This window comes from Podarcis melisellensis (assembly GCF_964234715.1).
Source record: "Podarcis melisellensis genome assembly, chromosome: 2".
Lineage (NCBI taxonomy): Eukaryota > Metazoa > Chordata > Lepidosauria > Squamata > Lacertidae > Podarcis > Podarcis melisellensis.
Genome location: NC_138529.1, coordinates 23,674,780 through 23,698,858, shown reverse-complemented (window position 1 = coordinate 23,698,858; position 24,079 = coordinate 23,674,780). Strand labels below are relative to the sequence as shown.

The 24,079-nt window shown below is 43.1% G+C and overlaps 1 protein-coding gene across 2 annotated transcripts in view; it reads right to left on the bottom strand.

Annotated features, from left to right (window-relative positions):
* Positions 1-24,079, bottom strand: part of LOC309363338 (ABC-type organic anion transporter ABCA8-like) — a 61,130-nt gene that overhangs the window by 18,512 nt on the left and 18,539 nt on the right. For both annotated transcript variants that reach the window (XM_081899541.1, XM_081899540.1), the window contains exons 9-24: positions 22,377-22,487; positions 21,738-21,913; positions 19,598-19,717; positions 17,857-17,995; positions 16,377-16,467; positions 15,884-16,023; positions 15,568-15,687; positions 14,656-14,818; positions 13,751-13,914; positions 11,261-11,388; positions 9,541-9,678; positions 8,451-8,564; positions 5,812-5,988; positions 5,421-5,534; positions 3,672-3,785; positions 495-563 (exon numbers count right to left, since the gene is read on the bottom strand). In XM_081899541.1, coding sequence (XP_081755667.1) covers positions 495-563; positions 3,672-3,785; positions 5,421-5,534; positions 5,812-5,988; positions 8,451-8,564; positions 9,541-9,678; positions 11,261-11,388; positions 13,751-13,914; positions 14,656-14,818; positions 15,568-15,687; positions 15,884-16,023; positions 16,377-16,467; positions 17,857-17,995; positions 19,598-19,717; positions 21,738-21,913; positions 22,377-22,487 — 2,078 coding nt within the window. The remainder of the gene's footprint in view (positions 1-494; positions 564-3,671; positions 3,786-5,420; positions 5,535-5,811; positions 5,989-8,450; positions 8,565-9,540; positions 9,679-11,260; positions 11,389-13,750; positions 13,915-14,655; positions 14,819-15,567; positions 15,688-15,883; positions 16,024-16,376; positions 16,468-17,856; positions 17,996-19,597; positions 19,718-21,737; positions 21,914-22,376; positions 22,488-24,079) is intronic.

Genomic DNA, 24,079 nt, shown 5'->3' with positions numbered 1-24,079 from the left:
ATGCATGGACAAACAAAGAACTGTAGAACTAAAATGACGATAAGGGAAATCTAAAGAAAAAAAGAGGGTTCAGAAACTAGTAAAAAACTTAGTTGAGTCAGGAGAGATGGGAGGAATGTACTGTACAGGTGAAACTCGGAAAAATAGAATATCGTGGAAATGTTCATTTATTTCAGTAATTCAGCTTAAACCATGATCATCACAATTATAACAAATAAAGGCTTGACATATCTCGCTTTGCATGTCATGAGTCTATCTCATATATTAGTTTCACCTTTTAAGTTGCTTTACTGAAATAAATGAACTTTTCCACAATATTCTAATTTTCCAAGTTTCACCTGTATGCATCTAGACAGGAGGAAAAACTGAGGGAGTCCAGCCTGCTCCCCACTCCCCACAAGCTCCTGTCTAGTGTCTTGCAACAAGGTGAACACCCATTCCATTGGATACAACACCCTACGAACTAAAATACCTCCCACACAAATATTCCTCACCATAAAGGAAGCCACCCAGATCATATTCATTAATGGTCTATCTTCATCATAAAGCAGTCCATTCAACATCTGTAAGGGGGAAAAAGGTGATTCTGTAGATTATTCTCTCTAATACTGAAGTCACGTTGTGCCAGTGCCTGTCAGCTTGAAAGTTAGTGTCCCGCCAAATTAAGTTAACTGTTTCTGCTTACTCAGAAGTATACTAGTTTGTGAAGTAAAAGAAAATGACTTTGAAAGACAGTGACTCGAGGACCTGTGAGACCTACATTATGTCGAGTGCTTCTTGTTGTGGGAGATAGGAAAATTAACTGCAGGATTGTTTTTTATGTATTAAATCTGTATACTGCCCTTCATCTGAAAATTGCAGGGCAATTCACAGCATATAAATACGAGACAAAAGATACAAAATGCATAATAAGGACAAGAGCAAAGCAAAGCAACAAACATTCCCCCCCTTCCAAAAAAACATATAAAAGTACATAGGATGTTAGCCAAATGCCTGGCTGCAGAGGATAAACTACACTTCCCAGAATCCTTTTCATGAGGCAGAGGAGAGGATGGGCTCCAAATGTATGCCCGGTGGGGTGTGTGTGTGTGTGTGTGTGTGTGTGTGTAGGCAGCCAGAATCAATAGATGTGTGGGCGATTCCCAGAGGGCCTGGAGCCCCCTCTCGACGTGGAGGGGTGCAACAGAGCAAGGGAGGAATCCTGGAATTTAGTACCAAAATGTCCCATTGGATCTCTGCTAAAACAAATTTGCTAGTCATTTTGTGAGTAAAGTCCCTCAGGTTTGTTTGGAATTGTATGCCACGATTAGGATTCAGCCATATGGAGGCATCCAAATGGAGCAGAGCTGTTGGATCAGTTTCGGTTACAGTGGTACCTTGGGTTACGAACTTAATTTGTTCTGGAGGTCCGTTCTTAACCCGAAACCATTCTTAACCTGAGGTACCACTTTAGCTAATGGGGCCTCCCGCTGCCGCTGCGCCACAGCTGCACAATTTCCATTCTCATCCTGGGACAAAGTTCGCAACCTGGAGCAACTACCTCCGGGTTAGCGGAGTTTGTAACCCAAAGCATTTGTAACCCGAAGCATTTGTAACCCAAGGTACCACTGTATTACATCCCAAGGATGTGGAGAGCACCTCAAGGGGGTGGAGATGTCTTCCATTCCCTCAATATTTGTTTGAAGGAGACCCAGCTCAATGTTGTGGAAAGCTGCACTGGCCTGTGCAGTGTCAGGAGCCATCGTGGGTACCGGCATGCCTAGCTCAGGGTCACACCAGCCTGTGCAGCATCTCCCAGCACTGCGGGGACCAACATAGCCTAGCAGAAGCCTGCACCAGCCAGTGCAGTGGTGGGAGACATGTGTGGTGTCACATGACATGCACATGACGTCATACATGCGTGTTGTGCTCCAGTCCCCCCAATCTTGAGGCTAAACTGGCACCGCCGGTAGAACAGATGCTTGAAAGTGTGGGGCCAATGATGCAATTCCTTGATCCTCTGCTTCATAAGAGCAAAATGCAGGGGGTTGACCAGGGAGTAATTAAAACTTAATTATGGGAGAAGGTGGTGCCACCATCCTCGAAGAAGGCAGCAGTATGACCTCTCCTCAAGAGGACTCCCTGGACCCGGAAGTGTTGATAACTATGTCCCTGTCACCATTATCCCTCTTTTTGGCCATGTGGTTGGGAGGGTGGTGGCAAGGTTGCTTCAGGCATTCTTAGGTGAAACCAATTATCTAGACCCATTCCAATCCAGTTTCAGCCCAGATTTTGGGACTGAAACTGCCTTGGTGTTAGGGACCGTGCTGAGGAGGGCTGCACAAATGAGGAATGGTGGGAGCCTCCCCCTCCCCCTGCTCCTGCAGTGGGACAGTATAGATTTGGAATAGTGGTTCACAGAGGGACATAGTTCAGAAGACAAAAATTGGGAAGAACTGGGTGGTGAACAACTAGGATAAGAAGAACCGGGATAGAGAGAGTTAACAGGCCCTGGTTCGCTGGAAAGTGTCCAGCTGATCAGCCCAAGGTCAAGGAGATTAGATAAGGTAGCTGCACAGATGGCACAGTGGTTGCGAGATCCGGTTCCAAAAGAGGAGGTGGCTCGGGGGGGGGGGAGTGGGTGTAAACTTTAATTGGGAGCATCTTTATTCCAAGAATGGACTCCTTATTCTTTTGCTATGATCATTAAAATCTCTTTAAATGGTAAGAGTCTATTTTTGCTTCGTTCTGCTTATCCACGGCCCAAAGAGAAGGAGGAAGCCACTTCCCTGAAGCCTGACACTTGGTCACCCTGGTTGATTACAGTGGTACCTCAGGTTACAGACGCTTCAGGTTACAGACTCCGCTAACCCAAAAATAGTACCTCGAGTTAAGAACTTTGCTTCAGGATGAGAACAGAAATCGTGCTCCGGCTGCCCAGCGGCAGCGGGAGGCCTCATTAGCTAAAGTGGTACCTCAAGCTAAGAACAGTTTTAGGTTAAGAATGGACCTCCAGAATGAATTAAGTTCTTAACCCGAGGTACCACTGTATTTTTGTTAAGTGCAGGGGAAGCAGAATTTCCTCTTGGATCTTCTTGACCTCCGTGCAGCTTTTGGTACCGTGAACCATGGTATCTTCTGGTCTGTCTGCAAATTTCAACACAACACTGCCGCGCATCAGAACCTGCACTGTGATGGTGGAACGCAGTCAGTGAGCAGCCTCAATACTTCAGCCCTGAAATCTCCTGACAAGTAACAACAGCTGTGTATTTCTGGGATTACAGACCAGGAGGATGTGCCATTATGAATCTGGTGGCCCATCATGAGCTACTGTTTCCTTAACCCAAGAGCACAGTTGCAAAGCGATAGCCTAGCGGACCCTAACCTTTTCAAATTGTGTGATAAATTCAGAAACTGGACACCAAATAATGCCGATTTCATAGGGCGAAAAATTGCTCTTGTTTGGAACTCCCCCCACCCAACACAAATCCCCACCCTGCAAAAGCACAGACAAAACGCACAGACAACACCACATAAAAACAGGAAGCCTCCCAACCCAAAAACATCATTTAAAAATGAAAATAAAATTGGAAGGGGCAGGTGGTCTTGGTATGTGACTAAGGTACCAAGGGCTCTTTGGTGCCCTAAGGGGCAATTTCAAAATACCAGGAATAGGCTGCACTTTTGCTTACCGCTGTGAAAGAAAACATAAATTCTGTTGCTGTAAACAGGGGAAGAATTATTACTAGTAGATAATGCACATAGTGGACTGCAAAGACTCCATTAATCAAAGCAAGCACGTTCACCTGAAATGAAACAAGAAAAAAGTATATTAAGCTTTTGAACAGATTAAACAGCTTCTTCCTGTTTTGTTTTCCATACTGAGGCTTAACTCCTTTACACCCCAAATGAAACACAACCAAGTGTGTGTAACTACATCTCTCAACTTACGTGGGGGTTATGTTCTGAGGACAGAGTGTGAGGCCAAAATCACGTATGTCAAAATATAATGGGTTCAATGGTGGGTGGGATTGCCAACGTCTTTTTTCTTGGATACCTGACCCGCTTTCTGTCCCCTTTCAACTTTTGTTATTTTTTTATTTGCCAAGTGCATAAAACAAAATGCTCAGAAAATAATGTGCATAAGTTGAGAGTTACCACTCTGTGGGTAGTGGGTGAATCCTACCTCCCACCCCACTGGAAGATGCGAATTGCTGGGGTGGGAGGTGGAATTCACCCGATACCCATAGAATGCCATCTATACCCCAGGGCTAGCCCAAGACATATTGGCATCTGAGGTGGACCCCAAAGTGGCTTCCCCTCCCTGCCAGAGAAGAAGGGGTGGGGGAAGATCTATATTGTGAATGTGGGGAAAGAAAGTTTGATACCGGGAACTGCTGCCACTGTGGATTCCAACGCCTGAGGCGGTTGCCTTAGCTTGTCTCACGGGTGAGCTGGCCCTGAATAAGATCTACATTGGGGTCTGTTGCTCCAATGGATCCTGCTACCTGAGGCAGTTGCCTCACCTTACCTCACAGCCACTGGCTTCACAGGCATTATTGAGGAAGGGGCAAAATGATAGTATCCTATTCTCGTGGCAAGAAGAAAAGTTTTGTGTGGCAGAGTATAAGACAGATATAAGGGACGCGGGTGGCACTGTGGTTAAACCACAGAGCCTAGGATTTGCCAATCAGAAGGTCAGTGGTTCGAATCCCTGCAACGGGGTGAGCTCCCGTTGCTCGGTCCCTGCTCCTGCCAACCTCGCAGTTCGAAAGCACGTCAAAGTGCAAGTAGATAAATAGGTACTGCTCCGGCGGGAAGGTAAAGGTGTTTCCATGTGCTGCTCTGGTTTGCCAGAAGCGGCTTAGTCATGCTGGCCACATGACCCGGAAGCTGTACACCGGCTCCCTCGGCCAGTAAAGCAAGATGAGCACCACAACCCCAGAGTCGGTGATGACTGGACCTAATGGTCAGGGGTCCCTTTACCTTTACCTATAAGACAGGTACAGATCTCTTTGGGCAGCTCCTGAAGAAGGGTCCTCACAGTCCCAAGTATGGAATAACTTGGCTCAAATGCAGACAGTTTGAAGGAAGTATTTAGAACAGGGTTTCCCAAACCTGAATCTCCAGCTATAGTTGGACTACAACTCTCATCATCCTTAGCAAGCAGGAGCAGAAGTGAGGGGTGAGGGCAGTTGTAGTCCAACAACAGCTGGAGACCTGATTTAGAATACCGCTTAAGTATGCACACTTAAAGGATCACTGCTTATGCTCTTTTCTGTTCAACGTGTCATTCAGTCTTACATTATTTCACATTATTATATTTGAAGCATCCATTGATTTGTCTACTTTAATGGAAAATTATAAACAATTAGAGGTATTGTAAGATTAAGAATATAAGGAAATAAATGATCAGTCAGTGGTCTGGTCATAAAACTTACCAAGATTAAGACGAATGACCAAAAACTGCTAGCATGCCATTTGTTGCGAAACACGAAGGCAATTACATATAGGAATAAGACCATTGACATGCTGTAGCCAAACAGAAATGACACCTGTTAAGAAGAAGGTTAATATTTATTGTTAAGACTGGTGTCTGAAAACACGGGTTTTCTGGGAACTCATTTCATATGACCAAACTATACAGAAGGCCCATTATGTTTGGGTGAGTTTACTCCCTTGTAAACTATTGAGGATCGCAGCCCAAGTTTATTATTCAGTGGAAATGGTTCAATGTTTATAACATTTGTAAACATTAGTTTGTAAGCATTGTAAACATTAAAGGTCATTTAAAGACTACTTTTAAAAAGTAATGTAAGTAATTGTACTCACCAAACATAAAATTTCGGTAGTATAGCCATGAGGTCCCACAATGTCTAATAGTCTGAGCCACGGCCAAAGCAGCAACAGGAGGAGAATAAAATGCAAAGGGACGTCCACCAGAGCTAATCCACACCAAAAGGCAGAAGGAAAGAGTCCTGAGACCCGCAACTGAGAACGAGTTTTTATCTAGCAAAGAAAATTGCAAGAGATAATTATGCCCTTCAGTATATGATTTGTGGCAAGATAAATAATAAAGGTAAGGGTAAAGGGACCCCTGACCATTAGGTCCAGTCGTGACCGACTCTGGGGTTGCAGCGCTCATCTTGCTCAGTCCCTGCTCCTGGCAACCTAGCAGTTCGAAAGCATTTCAAAGTGCAAGTAGATAAATAGGTACCGCTCCGGCGGGAAGGTAAACGGCATTCCCGTGCGCTGCTCTGGTTTGCCAGAAGCGGCTTAGTCATGCTGGCCACATGACCTGGAAGCTGTACGCCGGCTCCCTCGGCCAATAAAGCAAGATGAGCGCCGCAACCCCAGAGTCGGCCACGACTGGACCTAATGGTCAGGGATCCCTTTACCCTTTACTTTTACCACCAGGGGACCATTCTAAAGGGTTTGGGCTCTGCAATTTACAAAATGTTAATGGAGAAAGAGATGGCAACTTAAGGATTTAGGGAGGCAGTTAGAAAATCAAGGGTGGGCTCAGGTTTGGGAGAAACCTCCTCTCTGTACCACTTTGGCCAGGATTGAGGAAGTAGCATTGAAGACACTGCTGAGGTGACCACTGGTCTCCTAGTAAGTTGTCATGAATTAATAGGGGTATCAGCTGAAATGTGAGCAAAAACAATGATGTTCTGAATAGGAGTGTTTTGAGGAAACAAGAGGGTGAGGGGAGGAAACGAGCAACCAAAGACTAAAGAAGGAGAAGTCTGAGAAAAGTGTCCCATTCCTAGGTGAGATAGGGAAGGAACTACAGGCGCTGGCAACTTAGTATGCCCTTGGATGTCAGACAGAGGGAATGGTGTATCAATATTGTACTTCAAATAAATACCCGCTCTCTCCACTTGAATGAATTGGGAAATCTTTGCACTGACTGCAAGAATACTGAACTGATCACCTCTTGCCACACTTACCTACCTGGACCTGCAGATCATTGCAGGAGGCCCTTCTACCGGTGCCCCCACTAGGTGAGATGCAGCAGGGGGCCTAGAGTGAAAGTGCCTTTTCAGTACAGTCATACCTGGGGTTACAGCCACTTCAGGTTGCGTTTTTTCGGGTTGCGGACCACCGAAATCCAGAAGTACTGGAATGGGTTAATTCCGGGTTTCAGCGGCCGAGCATGTGCAAAAGCACTAAATCATGCTTTGGCATGCACAGAAGCACCAAATAGCAACCCACACGTGCACAGACGTGGATTGCGAACGTGCATCCCGCATGGATCACGTTCGCAACCTGAGTGTCCACTGTAGTGGCATCACAGTTGTGGAATGACCCCCACGAGAAGGCACACCTGAGTCATCTTTTAATGCCCTTTCAGAATTTAAAAACCTTACTACAGTGGTACCTTGGGTTAAGAACTTAATTCGTTCTGGAAGTCCATTCTTAACCTGAAACTGTTCTTAACCTGAAGCACCACTTTAGCTAATGGGGCCTGCTGCTGCCGCCGCGCCGCCAGAGCATGATTTCTGTTCTCATCCTGAAGCAAAGTTCTTAACCTGAGGTACTATTTCCGAGTTAGCAGAGTCTGTAACCTGAAGCATCTGTACCCTGAAGCGCCTGTAACCCGAGGTACCACTGTATAGCAGTTTTATTCCCTGCCCTTTTTTTGGTGTGCTCATTTTTTCTCAATTCCGAAATGTATATTGTATTGCTCTTTTTTATCACTGTTTCAGCTTGCTTGCTTTTTAAAACTTTTTTTAATAGGGCAGTCTCTACATTTCAAAAACAAATAATAAAACATTCAAAGGGAGATCTGGACTGGGATATAGGAGCTAGCATAAAACTGAAAGTTTTTATTTCTTCCATTGTGGCACATTGGAATCAATAGAATCGTTAGCTCCCCATTGCGATCTCCCAAGGTTTGAACATAAATCCAAGAGCTATATCCAACTCAAATAAGTTATCATAAAAACAAGAATGTAGGGGTGATAGGCCCCAAAGATATGATTCTGTCTTACGCACATTTAACTTGCGCGATTTCAACCATATGCAGTTGAACACTGGCTGATTGACGTTAAATGCTGGTGTGTGGAAAGGGCTTTGCTTGGGAAGTGAGGCAGAGAACTTAGAAACTATTTTTACACTGGAATTTCCTGGTGCACATAGAGCTTTTAAGCTTTCTGGCTTGCTTTCTGAGCAAGGCTATCTCCTCTCATCAGTCTGGGATGCTCCCACAAGATCACATAAAAGTTTGGTTCCAAGGGTTTGAGTTCATGCATTTTGCCTATACGGGCGACCCTTGGAACTAAACTCCCACATAAGACACAATTGTACTGCAATGCCAAGGGTGCTGTGGGTGCTTGGACAGTAAACTATATGCAGATCCAAAATTGATAGATAATCTACTGAATTTGATGTCAACTGGAGGGGGGAAATCAAAAGACTGCATTCATTGCAAGGGAATAAGTTTCATGCATGTTTAATTACTTTACCTTGTAGTAACGACCACTCATCATCGCAAAATGTGCTGGAAAGGTAGGGTATATAAATACCCCAAACATGCACATGTTACAGAGAAAGATCCATAGCTGTTTGCTACTAGATTGCTGGGAAACAAATCAGAAAGATAAAGTTTATAAACACTGTGTGACAGTATATATGATTAGAACAGCTGCTATTATTCTCTGCACTTGGTAGGCTTAAAAATGATATTTAATTATAGGAATAAAGTTGATCATTGCTTATTTAAAAGTTGTCTTTAGGTTGATGATGTAGTACTGTTAACTATTATAAACTCACAAGAATCAACTGAATTCAGAGGCTACAGCAGAGTCTCTGAGTATAAAATCGACTCAGGTGGTACAGATATTATGAGTATTAATATACAGTGGTGCCTCGCAAGACGAAATTAATCCGTTCCGTGAGGCTCTTCGTATAGCGGTTTTTTCGTCTTGCGAAGCAAGCCCATTGACAGCTTAGCGGATTAGCGCTATTAGCGGTTTAGCGGCTTTTAGCGATCAGCTGTTAAGCGGCTTATCAGCGGATCAGCTGATAAGCGGCTTAGCGGCTTAGGGAAAGGGGGGAGGGGGAAAAACCCGCAGGAACTCGCAAGATATTTTTGTCTTGCGAAGCAAGCCCATAGGGAAATTCGTTTTGCGAAGCGCCTCTAAAACAGAAAACCCTTTCATCTAGCGGGTTTTCTGTCTTGCGAGGCGTTCGTCTTGTGGGGCACCACTGTAGTGTACTAGAATAAATTAAAACTAAAATATCAAAACAAATGAATATTAAGTGGACAAACGTTTCTATCAAATACCTTGGAATATATATAACACCAACTAATAAAATGATGTTTCAAACTGAACGCATGATTTTTAAAAATCACAGAAGTTCTGAAAAATGGATGAAATTAGAAATACCTTGGCTTGGAAGCCTATCAATATTAAAGATGAATGCAAATCTATTAAAGAGAGATTGTGTGTGTGTGTGTGCGTGTGTGTGTGTTTTCACACTTATTCACCACTACAACTAGCCCGCCTCTTCACACTACTGTAACCATTCTTACAATCCAGTTGAAAGACTTACAAATAGAAACATGTGACTCCAGATTCGAATATGGGCAGCGGAATTTAACATTCGCAGGCGTGCATTGCTGATGATGTTGACAAGCACCGGAAAGCAATTGGTCACTTCCATGTGGCATATGAGTGTGAATCTGTATTTCTGAACCGAGACAAGAAATGAAATACAAGTTAGAAATTCAAGTGAGTCAGTGAATGAATGCTGAGAAAATAACAGCCTGTAATGAAAACAGAAATTCATAAGCCTGCTTTATGTGTTATTTGTAATGAAGGTGTCCTACATCACTAAGTGCCTTCAAGTGTGGACCTTGGGCAGCAGATGGGGAAGAGTGGGGACAGGAGCCTGAGACAGCAGAGCAAAGTCTTGTCTGAAGAAAGATGGTAATGCTGGTACTGGAGTCTCTGTTGCTGTTTCCCTTCCTGTCGAGGAGATAATGTTGCCAGAGGCTGTGGAGAGCTCAGAGCCACAGCCTGGGGTGAGGCTGAAAAGGATTCACAAGAGGAGGCAGGTCTGCCATTGTCTCCCAGGGTCAGAAGATGCCTTCACCAGTGGGAACAGATGCACCCACCTTGGTGGAGTCTGCACCTGCAGGCTAGACATTCTTACAAGGCTGATTCTTTCAAGGAAGGTATGTGCCGTGCCTTAGCTATAAACGGGGTTGTTGTTTTCAGCCAGAACTCACAGGAACTGAGCTCCAGCACCTCTCAGGTGGGCTCCATTACCATTATAAGATAACGAGCGAGGCATTCATGGTGAGTTCCAGCACCTCTTCTTCTGGAAAAGAGCTTGCTGGGTAGGTATATGAACTTGTTGGGACAGCTTCTGTTATGTACTAAGCTTGGATCCTAGAACAATAGGCAAGTAGGATCCTAGAATGCAACAACTGATTGGCTTGCAGGAAAAGACCAATCAGGCTCCAGGAGGAAGTTAATCAGCCTATTAGGCTGGTAGGATCCTAAAATGCAACAACTGATTGGTCTGCAGGAAAAGACCAATCGGGCTCCAGGAGGGAAACAGAATCAGCCAATCAGACGGGACTCATTGTGTAATTAATGTATATAAAAGCCTGGGGTTTGGGGGGCAATTCAATCACTGTTTTACAAGCTGCAATAAAGAGCATGAAATCACTACAGGACTCCGAGTATATTTCAGCTTCATTGCTCTCATACAGTTGTGAACTTTGTGCCCCCATATTTTGGAATCGTGGCCTTGCTTCTAATTTGACTGGGATGGAGCTAGCTGTTACCTGTTACCGGATGCTGCACCAGTATTATACTCTGCTTAAAGAGCATTTCTCTTTAACTGGGAAAGGCATTTAAAAACAGGCTTGCGAAACAGCTACGCTCAACACCACAAGATGCTGCTTGCTTTCAAATTCAAAACATGTACAACCATATTTGGTTAGCCAGTGATATGGGGCTAAAGATTAAAAAAGGAAACCACATGGAAATGCAAAGAGTAAGTCTGCCCTGACATTTCCTGCCCCTGCACAAGCTGGCACAAGATGGTAACAGTCGATATGGGGCTTTGCTCCCCAGTTTTATCCCACTTAGGATTACACCCAGGGGGTCCCCCCCCCCCCGCAGTCAGAACTCAGTTCTGGCACCTCTCAGGTGAGCACCATTGCCATTTTAAGAAAACAAGGGAAGCGTTCGTGGTGAGTTCTGGCACCTCCTTTTCTAGAAAAATGGTACTGATTGCAACAAAAAATAACTGAAGTTACCTTGTCTTCAAGGGCTACCATTATAGCCCCATTGTGCACTAGTTGGTCACTGACATTTTTGCCAGAGACAACTTCTACCAGGACATTCTGATTCTTCACTGCTTGGATGAAATTGTCAATGCTTGCACCTGAAAAAGAAAACAAGGATTCACAGAATGACCGGAGGACTGTGGTAGAATCTTAATTTCTCAAACAGGAGAAAACCAAAATGAAGTGTAATACAGAGTTGGAATTATCTTTGTGTAACATTTAATGCCTATTTATTTGCTAAAATGGGTTGTGTTATCCCACTAGCACAAATGGGCTTCCCTCACCCTCTCCTCCCCAAACTGACTTGAGGGGAGGGAAGTTTGGGGAAAACCCCTAAAACAGCATGAAGGAGGAGATGAGCACTGACGGAACAATCGCCTTAGTGCCATCTTGAATTCCACCCAAAATTCTTAATTTTTTATTTTTACTATTGAGGTAATATTGGAATTATCTTATTCTTTTAGGACTGCCAATAGTGCCAGGCTCCATGATATGACCCCGTTAGTGAAGCAAGCTTTGAAGAGCCATATCCTGGTTGGCTGTAATCAAAATTTTTGTAAGCAAATATCTGATACCTTACACAATCTGGCATCTCAGACAGCCCTGGAGGAATCCTCTTCAGAGGAGGACTTGGCACTCCCCAAAGCTAACATTATAGAGGAGCACGATGTATAATGGGGCAGTGAGACACAGCAGGGGGATTTGGGGCTTTCAGGGATCATGGCACAAGACCTTTCTCCACCAGACCTTTGCTCAAAATCAATGGTAGAGGCTAAACCACTACTGAGTCCAAGGGAGTACTGATTCCTAAAGTTGCAGGCTCAGTCAGCTGCCTGATGCTGAAGTTTTCTCCAGAAGAACATGGTCTCGTACGGAACAAAGGGTTATTTGTAAGGAACCTACACCTTATGAGTAGACCAAACTCCTCAGGCAATCCATAGAGCTATGCTATAGTTGGGGCTCTGGGTGCTCAGTTAAAAAGCCTTCAGTTCCTGATAGAGAGCTGGAAAAACATTTTTCACTCGCTTTCTACTGGTCCATTAAAATTGTATGAAAACTTCATTTTATTACATTCATATTCTATCCTTCCTTCCAAAGGGCTGTTAGACATGGTTCCCCCTCCCCTCACTTTTTGCTCACAACACTGAGACAATATTGGATTAAGAGGTGATTATTGTTCAGGGGGGTGCCACTAGGGGCGCATTGGAAGATGGCCGACAATAACATCTCTCCAACCCACACGAGGTAATTAAGAGGCTGTGATGGGAGTAAGCAGCCTCCCGGGCCCCCCAAGTGAGTGGGGGGACTGCCCTTGCCTGCTGTGCCCTATACCACCCCCGAACTCGAGGGGGTGGGGGCACTAGGCAGAAAGCCCTTGTGCGGACTTCGGCTCTCCTGGACGCTGTCTCTGATTCGCGCCTCTAGCTGCAGCAACTTCAAAAGAAATAATTAGGTGGAAGCAAATGCACATATTTCAAGGAAGAAGGGGGAGTAAAGACTGCTAATTGAAGAGATCTCTGAGAAAGAAGATGGGTTGGATAAACAGGAATATATCATGAGAAGACACACCAAGGCTCGGTATGTCGGCAACGGGACTGGATGGGGGGGGGGGACTTTCCTTTCTTTCCTTTATGTGATTAACCAAGAATCCCCCCCACAAGTTAGAAATGCCGCTTAAATGACCTAAGCTGATGATTTAAGACTGTGTGGAGATAATCTCTAACCAAAAGCATGTTTTAAGGAGATCGTGGAAAGTTTAAGAGCTTTGGGATGATGCAGTAAAAAAAACAGCGTCGCCATTTTGGCAAGTTCTGTCAAAAGACTTATGTCTGGGAGGAGGAATGGATCTGTTTTCATACTGCAGGCGGCCTCCTCAGAGGACTAAAGAAGGCGACAGATTTGTGAAGATGAATGATGGAAAGAGTGCTTTTATTTATGGAAGTGATGATATATGGAAACCATCTCGATATGGTGATTGGACTAACGGAAAAATTCACACAGGATTATAACTGGTGTTTACCTGCTTAAGGAGATTATCAGAAGAGATCACAAAGAAAAAAGAAAAATATATGAATAAGATGAGACGTGGGAACAGCAAGATAGGACTGGATAGAAATATGAACTTTATTTGGACAGATTTGTGGATATTAACGCAGCAGCAAGAAGATGATTGGAATCCCCTTCGGAACTTGAAATATGGGTACCCCCAACAAAAAAATTAAAATTCGGCTTTGTAATTCGGAATTTATGTGATGTGATTTGATTTGATTTAATTGGTCGGTTAATAAAAATTATTTTTTGAATAAAGAGAGATGATTATTGTTCAATCACTGTGCTTTATGCTGAGGAGAGATTTGTACCCAGGTTTTCCCAGTCTGGCCATGGTGTATTGGCATGTTGGCTCTTGGTCGAAACCTGATGGGGGTGGGGAAATCTCAATATTCTGTTCTTCACTCTTACCTGTATTATTAAGGATCAGAAGTCCAGCAGACCCTCTGAAAGACTCCTTTCCTGGCTCAAAATAAAGCCCAGGATGTAGCTCTGCACAATGCAGGCTCTTCCAAATAACATATAACAGCACCTGGATGACTAAAGGTGCCAGCAAAATTCCAAAAAGGAGCAGTCTGTAATAAAGAAAGGATAGTAATTAAGCAAATGAGAATGATTGCAACTGGTATTGAATCTATTAGTGGCAGCAACCCCATTTCTGTCACTGGCCAAACCAGCCTATCCCCCATTGCTAACCTCTCAATTCTGCCCCCCACCTCAGTACAGTGGTACCTCGGGTTAAGTACTTAATTCGTTCTGGAGGTCCGTTCTTGACCTGAAAATGTTCTTAACCTGAAGCACCACTTTAGCTAATGGGGCCTCCCACTGCCTCTGCGCTGCCAGAGCACGATTTCTGTTCTCATCCTGAAGCAAAGTTCTTAACCTGAGGTACTATTTCTGGGTTAGCCGAGTCTGTAACCTGAAGCGTATGTAACCCGAGGTACTACTGTACTCCTGTAGACCAGCCCCCTCCAACCGCATGCAACTACTAATCCCCATTTCCACCTTCCCAACCCCATTTCTGAAGCTGCTTCTCTCTTCTACACTGCAGTCCCCTTGCACCCCCACATTCCCCTTGCACCCCCATTTCCATGCCTCTTCCTCACCCTCATTTTCTGCCCCCTCCCCTTGATGGGAACAGGGATGAAGGTGAAAATAGTGTACAATTGTGGCTGCAAAATTGGAAGGGTAGTTGATTCACAATTGTGGTGTGTGTGTGTTAGTAGTTACAGTGTGGTGGAGGAGGCTAGGGGGCGATGCTACATATACAGTAACCCAGGTTGCGACGGCTTTTAAGCAATTATCTTGGCACTTACAGCGTTCTCCAGAGTTTGCTCTCGCGCTTGAGATTTAAAAAATGCATTCTTGCCATGGCGCAAACTTGTTGCCTCCAGAGTTCTGATCCGCTTATGGTTGCCTTTCCCATGTCTGAGAGCAATAGCAGATCTTGTTCCATTTCGTCAGCACCCTTTGGCCCCTCTTTGTAATCAAATTTCAAAAGCACAAAATCAGAACTTTGGTATTGGCCAAATGAGAGACTACTTACTTATACAAACTCTGTTCTGACTTCTTCTGATACTGGGTCAGTCAATCCCCTACTTCCCCCCAGCTCTCCTTGCTGCCACCACTACTGCAGATGTTTTTCCCCTGTCATTGATAAACCATCCCAGCTCTCACTCCCATATTCAAAAAAAAAACAGGGAAAGGCAGCTGTAATGCAACACTTTTCCAGGGGCAATCCTGGATTCACAGAAGCTGTCCAGGTTTCTGATTCGATCCCAGAATGTCCCGCTTTTCCTTAGGACGTCCCTATTTTCATCAGAGAAATATTGGAGGGTATGGAGTTATGCATCCCCCAAGCCAAGGGGGACCTTCAGAAGACATCTGAAGGCAACCCTGTATAGGGAAGTTTTTAAACGTTTTATAGAATCATAGAATCTTACGAGTTGGAAGGGACCCAAGGATCATCTAGTCTAACACCCTGAAATGCAAGAATATATGTTTTATTATGTTTTATATATATTTATTGGAAGCCACCCAGAGTGGCTTGGGCAACCCAGTCAAATAGGTAGCATATAGATATTATTATTATAAAATAGGAGAAATGTTGGAGGGTATGCTCCCACAACAGTTGGATGCCAACAACAGATATGGTCCCAAACTCATATTTTCCCTGCTGCAGCAGGGAATCACTACTAGAAAGTATGTTATTTGGAACAGTATGTTACCTTTCTCATCAATCATTTCATTTCCCTCCAGCTTCAAGAAGACATCTTCCAGAGTTGTCATGGTAACCCCATAATTAACAATTCCTAGTTCTTTCTGGCGGTCCATGTCAGAGAACAGATCTACATGACAGGGAGAAAGAAACTCAAGTGCTTACTTCTAGTTCAAGATTAGCATTTCCAATCTCCATTACGGCCTTGTGCAAATCCTTTTTATTGTACTTACAGCCCAAAGTAACATTTTGAGGAACATCTCCATTAATAGCACACTCAAAGATGATAGCTATGATATCATTTACATATTCAAGACGATAATTACCTGGAAATTTATCCACATTTTCCAAGGGCAGTATATAACTCAGCTCATTTTCATGTTGTGCTGATAATTTGGCAGCAGGGATGTATTGCTTGACCAGGGATGTTGTTCTCTCGGGGTCATACAATTCATTTACATGCATCCTGTTCGTATTCAGAATGGATTTAGATGGACACTAATTACCAAGTCTTGCATTCCTTTAATAAAACTGTTATCCGAATCAAGTATTTGTGACATTACTAAAACCATAAGAGTTCTGCTGAAAGAAACAGCAGCACAGCATCTTTACAGCCTGATCTCTCCCTTTCCTCTTTTTGGTCTGAGCTTGGACCAAGAGACGTTGAGCCAGAAAGGAGGAATTTCTTGACATACTTAGATTTTTTAAAAAAGAAGAAGATTTTGCACAATTTTATAAATAAAATAGATAAATATCTGTGATTGCCCACCAGAGATTGCAAAATAGGTAAGAGTACAAGATTTCCAAACTCAAAAGTACCTTAAATGGTAGCCAACACCCCATTTTTTCTTCAAGAATAAAGATGAACCAACACAAGACAGCCTGCCATGAGAGATAAATGCTTTCCGGTCTGGAAGAAAAACACATAAAGTTCTGGTTTTACTTATCACATTCTGCAGAAATAAATTCTTCCCCATATCCAAATCAGAAGCAGGAAATATCTGAAGGGGAATGTGCAGTGAGCTGAGATTCAGAAGGGTGATGCAGAAAATAATACGAGTTCCAGAAATGCTGCCTTCATTTCAAACAATCCTATTTGTTTACATGCACACGAATCAGAGGAGTATGTTGCACACACAAACAGGCAACTAGCAATACAATCGTCACAGCAGGTCTTGCAAGCAAATCTATTTCATTGGGGTAGGGTTAAGTCAGCATAATTGTCCAGGTCACAAAAAGCAGTCTGGAGTGAGTCAGAAGCTGAAGACCAAGGTGCAATCTAAGGGAAGCTACATATCAGGAACCCGGAATAAGATAGGAAATGCAAAACACATTTCAGCTAAGGCAGAACTTGTTGATCAAGGCTCAGCTGGAAGAGATCTATTTACTCCTTGTAACCCAGGTGGAGCCAAGCTTGGAAAATGCAAACACTTGTCCCCCAGAGTGATGGGAGGGATTATTTCACCTGTCCTCCCAGTACAGATTATTTTACAATCACATGTCAATTGTTAGGGCAGGGCAGTTGATGTCATGCAAAAAGAGATGCAACAGATAACAGGGAAAGGATCCAAAAGCTAATGGTGGTGGTGGAATGAGAGAAAAGATTGGTCACCCTCAAACAGCTGTGAAGACTGCATTGAAGAGTAGTAGCTGCAACCCATTAAACCAGCATTTCCCAAACTTGGGTCTCCAGCTGTTTTTTTGGACTACAACTCACATCATCCCTAACTAGCAGGACCAGTGGTCAAGGATGATGGGAATTGTGGTCCAAAAACAGCTGCAGCTGGAGACCCAAGTTTGGGAAACACTGCATTAAACGCTTAGCCCAGGCATCCTCAACCTTCAGCCCTCCAGATGTTTTGGACTACAATTTCCATAATCCCTGACCACTGGTCCTGTTAGTTAGGGATCATGGGAGTTGTAGGCCAAAACATCTGGAGGGCCACAGGTACAGGATGCCTGGCTTAGCCAGTGAAGCAGAAGAGGTAACAGTAATTTGACATTTCACAAAGGCATTGGAATTTCCAAGGCTAGTCCTCAGCACGCCCGTTACTCCTGGAATAACAGGAACTTGGTGAATGACAGCATAGTGAAAAATGTGAAGGAATCATCTAGGGTGCTATGTGGATCACCTCCTTTACGCAGTGCAACGGAAGAGCTTTTTGTTCCAACAGACAGAAATAAGGATAGTGCAGATCAGTGCGGGTTAAGTTCCCAAGTCACCATGGTCTCGGTTATTTCTCTCTCGCTTCATGCCTATACTTGTCAAACTGTTTTTACCATGAGACATTCTACTAACCAGCAAGAATATCAGCTTCTTCCATTAACTGAGTGGTGAGCAGAATCACTCGACCTGCTTTGCGCTCATTCAGGAGGGCCCACACTTGGTGTCGAGAGTAAGGATCCAGCCCTGCAGTTGGTTCATCTAAGAATAAGACCTGTAGGCAGAACATGCGATTGCATTTTCAGACCGGGGAACCTTGAGAAGTTAGCACATAGCATTCCATGTTGAAGTGGATTCTTTAAAAAGAATTAATGGCAACCCAATTGGGTCAATGATATTTTTGAATGCCACCCCAACTGTGGAGTGGTGCAAGAGCCCAGGGGTTCCGGTTTCTTACCCAGAGTTCACTTTCCTTGGAATGAGGGACAGCAAAGACTGTGGTGCCTTTATAATATATGGTTTATATTAAGTAGTGGGTTGACAAAGCAGACGACACAGAGATTTCTCCAAGTGGTTCTTTAGAGTAAGCTGGAACTGAACTGAACTGAACTGCTCTGCCGGCCTGCTGAGCAACATTGTAACAACAACACCCCAGGGTTTCCCGCCTAAATTAAGTGACGTGGACCTGAGTGAAAACTATATACAGTGGTACCTCAGGTTAAGTACTTAATTCGTTCCGGAGGTCCGTTCTTAACCTGAAACTGTTCTTAACCTGAAGCACCACTTTAGCTAACGGGGCCTCCCGCTGCCGCCGCACCACCGGAGCACGATTTCTGTTCTCATCCTGAAGCAAAGTTTTTAACCCGAGGCACTATTTCTGGGTTAGTGGAGTCTGTAACCTGAAGCGTCTGTAACCCGAGGTACCACTGTACACAATACCCCTGGTGGCCGGGGTGAGAACTTCAATACCTAACAGTTTATTTACACATAAAGTGGTACCTCGGGTTACAGACGCTTCAGGTTACAAACCTAGTACCTTGGGTTAAGAACTTTGCTTTAGGATGAGAACAGAAATTGAGCAGCAGCGGCGCGGCGGCAGTGGGAGGCCCCATTAGCTAAAGTGGTGCTTCAGGTTAAGAACAGTTTCAGGTTAAGAACGGACCTCCAGAACAAATTAAGTTCTTAACCTGAGGTACCATTGTATATACAACCTGAGTCTACGATGGATATGGTCATAGCATTAACACCCCAGAAGGTCTTGCTTTTCCCGTAGCCAAAGCCTTGGATTCAAACAGAAATCAAACATGGCTCTCATTCTCTGACTTCTGCCTGCTGTTTGCTTCCCGCCCAGCTCTCTCTCACATACTTCTGGCACTTGTCCTTTTCACCACCAGCCAGGTGAGGGAAGGGGCCCACTCATTTGGCCTCTGGCACAAAGGCCACTTCCTTTGTTACCCTAAGGACCCATACTTAAGGGCCATTAACTCACCATGAAGCTGGCCTGGCTATTCCAACAGTTGCATCCTCCATTACATTTTAACCCCTTGCTGGGTGCAGGGTTAACTCACAACAATATAAACAGTTATGCGGCTTTAAAAAATGTTTTGGGGAAAATAATTTTATATTATTATGTTTTTTTAAAATTGAAGCCAATCTTGTACTAAATGTGAAAGCTTCACTTTGCATACAGTGTTTGGGGAATGGGAATTTAGAAGGGAAGTAAAGATAAGACTGAAGTTTCATGACTGACCACAGATCAGTGAGAGATCTACACACTCCATTGCTTTTGAGAGGAAACAGTAGATGCATTACAAGATGGAGAGTACTTGTGAAATATGTTCAACAGGTCCTTTTGTCCTGTCCTTGCTTCACCTACCTGTGGCTCTCCCAAGAAAGTAATCGCGAGAGATAATTTTCGCTTTTGCCCACCACTTAAACGATTAGCTTGGGTGTCTTGAATGGCATCAAGATCCAAGAGGGTCACTAGCTTTTGCACCTGTAAAGCATATAAACACATGTTTCAAGCACCAAGATGTTGGATTCTTTCGGATTTCTTCCTATCTTGCTTTTCAGTCGCTTGGTTGGTTGAAAGCAACAAGCTATTTTATAGAGGTTCGAATCTTAATGGAATATTATGCAACCTCTCATATTTGAAGTATAAGGCATTTCCAGATGAGATGTCGTCCCTGGAATTAGGATCATTTGCTCAAGCAGGTTTTTGGAAGAACCCAAATGGCATTGCTCCAGACTGTTGTATTCCAGGGTTTGCTTGGTTATGCAACCATGCTTGTGCTATTATTATTATTTTTTATGAATGCCAATGGGATTACAGTACAGTTTCATGTGTGGACTGGAAAACACTATTGGTTCATCTAGTGAAGAGTGGTCCATGAGGCAGTTCGGTATTGCTCACGCTGCATTTTCTGGATGCACAGCTGTCACTCAAGGAGCCCTTCAAGAAGGTTTAGAGTTTGAAATCAGCTCTTGAGAAGCAGAAAGTGGGATTGCATTAAGACCGTGCTTCTTGTTCCCTCCCAAACACATCAGCACGAGGACTTTAATATGCACCGGCTGCCTGAATATCTGCTGCTAAATGTTTTACAACATGGTCCTTTCCTACATTATTTTTCAATCATGCCTTTTTCTTCACCCATGCTGTGATATTTAATAACTAAGGAAAAGGCATTGAACATAGCATCCATTAGGTGACTCCTGCTGCTACTTTCTGCCTTCATTTTTGCCTTCAGTCCAAGCATTATTTTGCAAGTCCTTGTTTTCCATAGATTTCAGCTGGGCAGGAAAACCTTAATAATTTCAAACTGCTGATCAGGATTTCATCAAAACAATGAAAAGGTCTGGTCCACAACAAGCATGGATAAAGTACACCAGTAGTTTGCAACATCTAAAAGAAATAATATGAAATGATTTGTTGCCAACTGGAAAAAAAGAGGTCAAAGTGTCACTTTTCAGCACTTTGTAACTTGCTGTAATTGTGGCCATTTTTACTGGATCAGTTTGAAATGTGGTGGTTTTGTAGACGGTATCAGCTAGATTGTAAGTGCCAAGTTTCAAGTTATGAGCCCAACAGAAACCTTTTAATCAGCTATAGAATTTTGTGGCTAATCATTCCTGAGCCTTGTTTCTGCTACTCAACCAGAGGAACCCTTTTGTTTTCCTATAATCACTCTTGTCTTTGCATTACACCCCAAAATAGCTTTTTCTTTTATCAATTTATTACTGTTCTGCTTTGTTTAGTATGTGTAATTGAAAAGTCAAAAACACAATGCTTAAACAAACAAAACTAAATCAATACAAGGTATATACTTGTGGTAAATATCCATTTATTCAGCTGGGAAAGTTTGTCAAAAAAATTAAATTCATTTGTTTCTGGAAAGAGCGCCTGTCGTATCTTGACAATAATACTGTTCCAAAGAAACCACAGAGTCTAGGACTTGCCGATCAGAAGGTCAGCGGTTTGAATCCCCGCAACGGGGTGAGCTCCCATTGCTCGGTCCCTGCTCCTGCCAACCTAGCAGTTTGAAAGCACGTCAAAGTGCAAGTAGATAAATAGGCACCGCTCCAGCGGGAAGGTAAACGGTGTTTTCATGTGCTGCTCTTGTTCACCAGAAGCAGCTTAGTCATGCTGGCCACATGACCCGGAAGCTGTACGCCGACTCCCTCGGCCAATAAAGCGAGATGAGCGGCGCAACCCCAGAGTCGGTCACAACTGGACCTAATGGTCAGGGGTCCCTTTACCTTTACCTATTGCAAATTTATTGCACCTCTCCCATTGCAATTAACAGGATTTAAATTGGTTTCAACAAATTTGCCCCATTGACTTCAGCGGGACTTAAGCACAATGAGTTTTCTCTGAATTAGGCTGAGTAAACCTCAAATACAAAGCAGAACAAATGATAAGGCAGCAATCCCTTGCCATGAACCTGTTCTACAAAGAAAATAGATGAAGAATATAAAGAGGCAGAACAGAAATACTTGCCATATGAATATATCCTTACCTCATTCTCAATATCATTGTTTGGAATCCCCTTTATTTTAGCAAAAGTCCGTAAATTTTCTTTCAGCGTTAGGAATTCAAATTGCACGTTGAATTGTGGGCACACAGCACTTATCTCCCTAATTTGTTCCATATCTTCCCTTGCTGATATATTGTACTTGAAGATGGTCGCAGAGCCTGTACACATAAGCAAATAGGAAGCAAATAGGTTGGCTTAATAAACAGAGTAGGCTGCTTGAATTCTCATAAAAGTTTCAAATGAGACCTAGACTGCAATTCTAGGTATGATTGTTTGGAATCCTCGCAGCCTCAATGACAACAACGAATCTCAGTTCTCCACAAAGCACAAAATTAAACTATGGAAGTTGTTGCCATAGTGTAGCAATGGCCCCCCAACCTAAATGGCCTTAAAAGGGGATTTGGACATGTTTGTGGCTGCTAATCGCAATGGCTAAATCAGAAGACTGACTGCTGTGGAACTGCTACTGCCCCCTTTGTGCTCCTCCCAGTGGCGTGTGGTGGGCCTTTGTGGGAATCAAATGATGGACTTGATAAGGCTTTGTTTTGATGAAGGGGAACCTCCTCCTGTTCTTATGGATTTGGGTGGCAGCCTCCTTCATTTTAAAGTTCTGATACGTACCATCAGATGGCTTCAGAAGTCCACTAAGGATGTTTAGCAGTGTTGTTTTCCCAGCTCCACTACAACCAAGAACTGCAGTGATTTGACCTTCATAAATATCCAAGGACAAGCCTAGCAGAAGAACAGAAGTTAGCTCTTAAAACGGCCAAGGTACACGGAGGCTGCATTCCTAAACCCTCTTACTAATAAGTTCAATTGAAATCTCACTTCTGAGTAAACCTACAAAACTTCCCGTCATGGCTCATTTTTAATTTCCTCACATCACATCGCATCAAGCACTAGGGATGCTGTCAAAATTCTCGTTTGAATTTTCGGATGGATTCTTGGAATTTCATACTACAGAATATTGCTTCTCCATGGAATCAATCAGGAATTAGAAAGAAATCTTCCACTGTTACACCTCCCCGCCCCATCCTAAATTTTGTACAGAGAGCTGTGCATGTATAGTCCTGATGTCAGTTTATTTCATTTGTCTCCACTTTTCAATATCTGTATGAATTTTTGGCATGCATTGATAAAGCACTGCAAAAAGTCATATGATTGCATCAAGAGGTGTTTTTTTGTCTTTTACCACTGTGCATGCAGTGATATGTAGTACGGGGGGGAGTACAATACAGTAGTAGAGTATGTGTTTTACATGAAACAGGTCCCTAGTTTAATCCCTAGCATCTCCAGGGCTGAGAATGTCAGTGCAATAAGCCCTTGTGAGCTGCTGGACAGTCAGTGCAGATAAGCCAGAGGTCTGATTGGGTATAATACAGCTTCCTATGTTCCATATATACATGTATTTTTGTGAGCTCATATAATAGTCCAAAAATGCCACTTGATGTGTTTACATAGAAGATCGGGTCCAATTGTTTTCCAATTATCATGAATTCCTGCATTGCAGATGGCTCTTGGGTCCCTGCCAACTCTTAAGATTCTATGATGGAAACGAGACACATATTAAAAAAAAACATTGTGAAAACGCTTTTTAAAAAAAGTTTTGAAAAATGTATTGAATTTGCTATAGCTCACCATCACCATCTAATGTAAGATTGTATAATGCACTTTACAGCACACTTTATTTATTTATTTATTTATTTATTTATTTATTTATTTATTTATTTATTTATTTGCAGCTATACAGTATAGCTGAGTCCTAGGATTCAATTTACCTTCTGTCCACCCCAGCTGTAGGTTTTGTCCTGAAGATATCCACTTCTAATTTGTGGACGTTAGTGACAGTGTCAAGGAGTCATGTCTCCTCAAGGGTGACAAATAAACTTTATGAAGATTATTTTTGCATTTGGTGTTTCATGTGCAAATGAGTAAAAAAAAAAGGCATAAAAGGTTTTGGGATTTGGTTTTTGTATGCAGTATTACTGATGCACATACAGTATGTGTATCAGGATTGTGGAGGAGAGATTAATGAACCAAAGGACATTGTATCTGCCGCAAGCTGTTGATGGAATGCTCAGGGATGTTTAAAAAATAATTTCGTGTGTGTTTGTTTCTCAGTTCCACGCTTTTACATGCATTGTGGTATTTTATGCATCATGACTTGCAGTTATTTTTATTGATCATAGTTTAGTAATTATTGTAATTGTTAAGAGTGAATTTTTGCTTAATTATTACCAGCTGATGTTCTGAGAGTTAATTTTATGGTGTACTATTAGATTCTAATACATCAAATAAAGTAATATACAATAATCTAAGTTGTT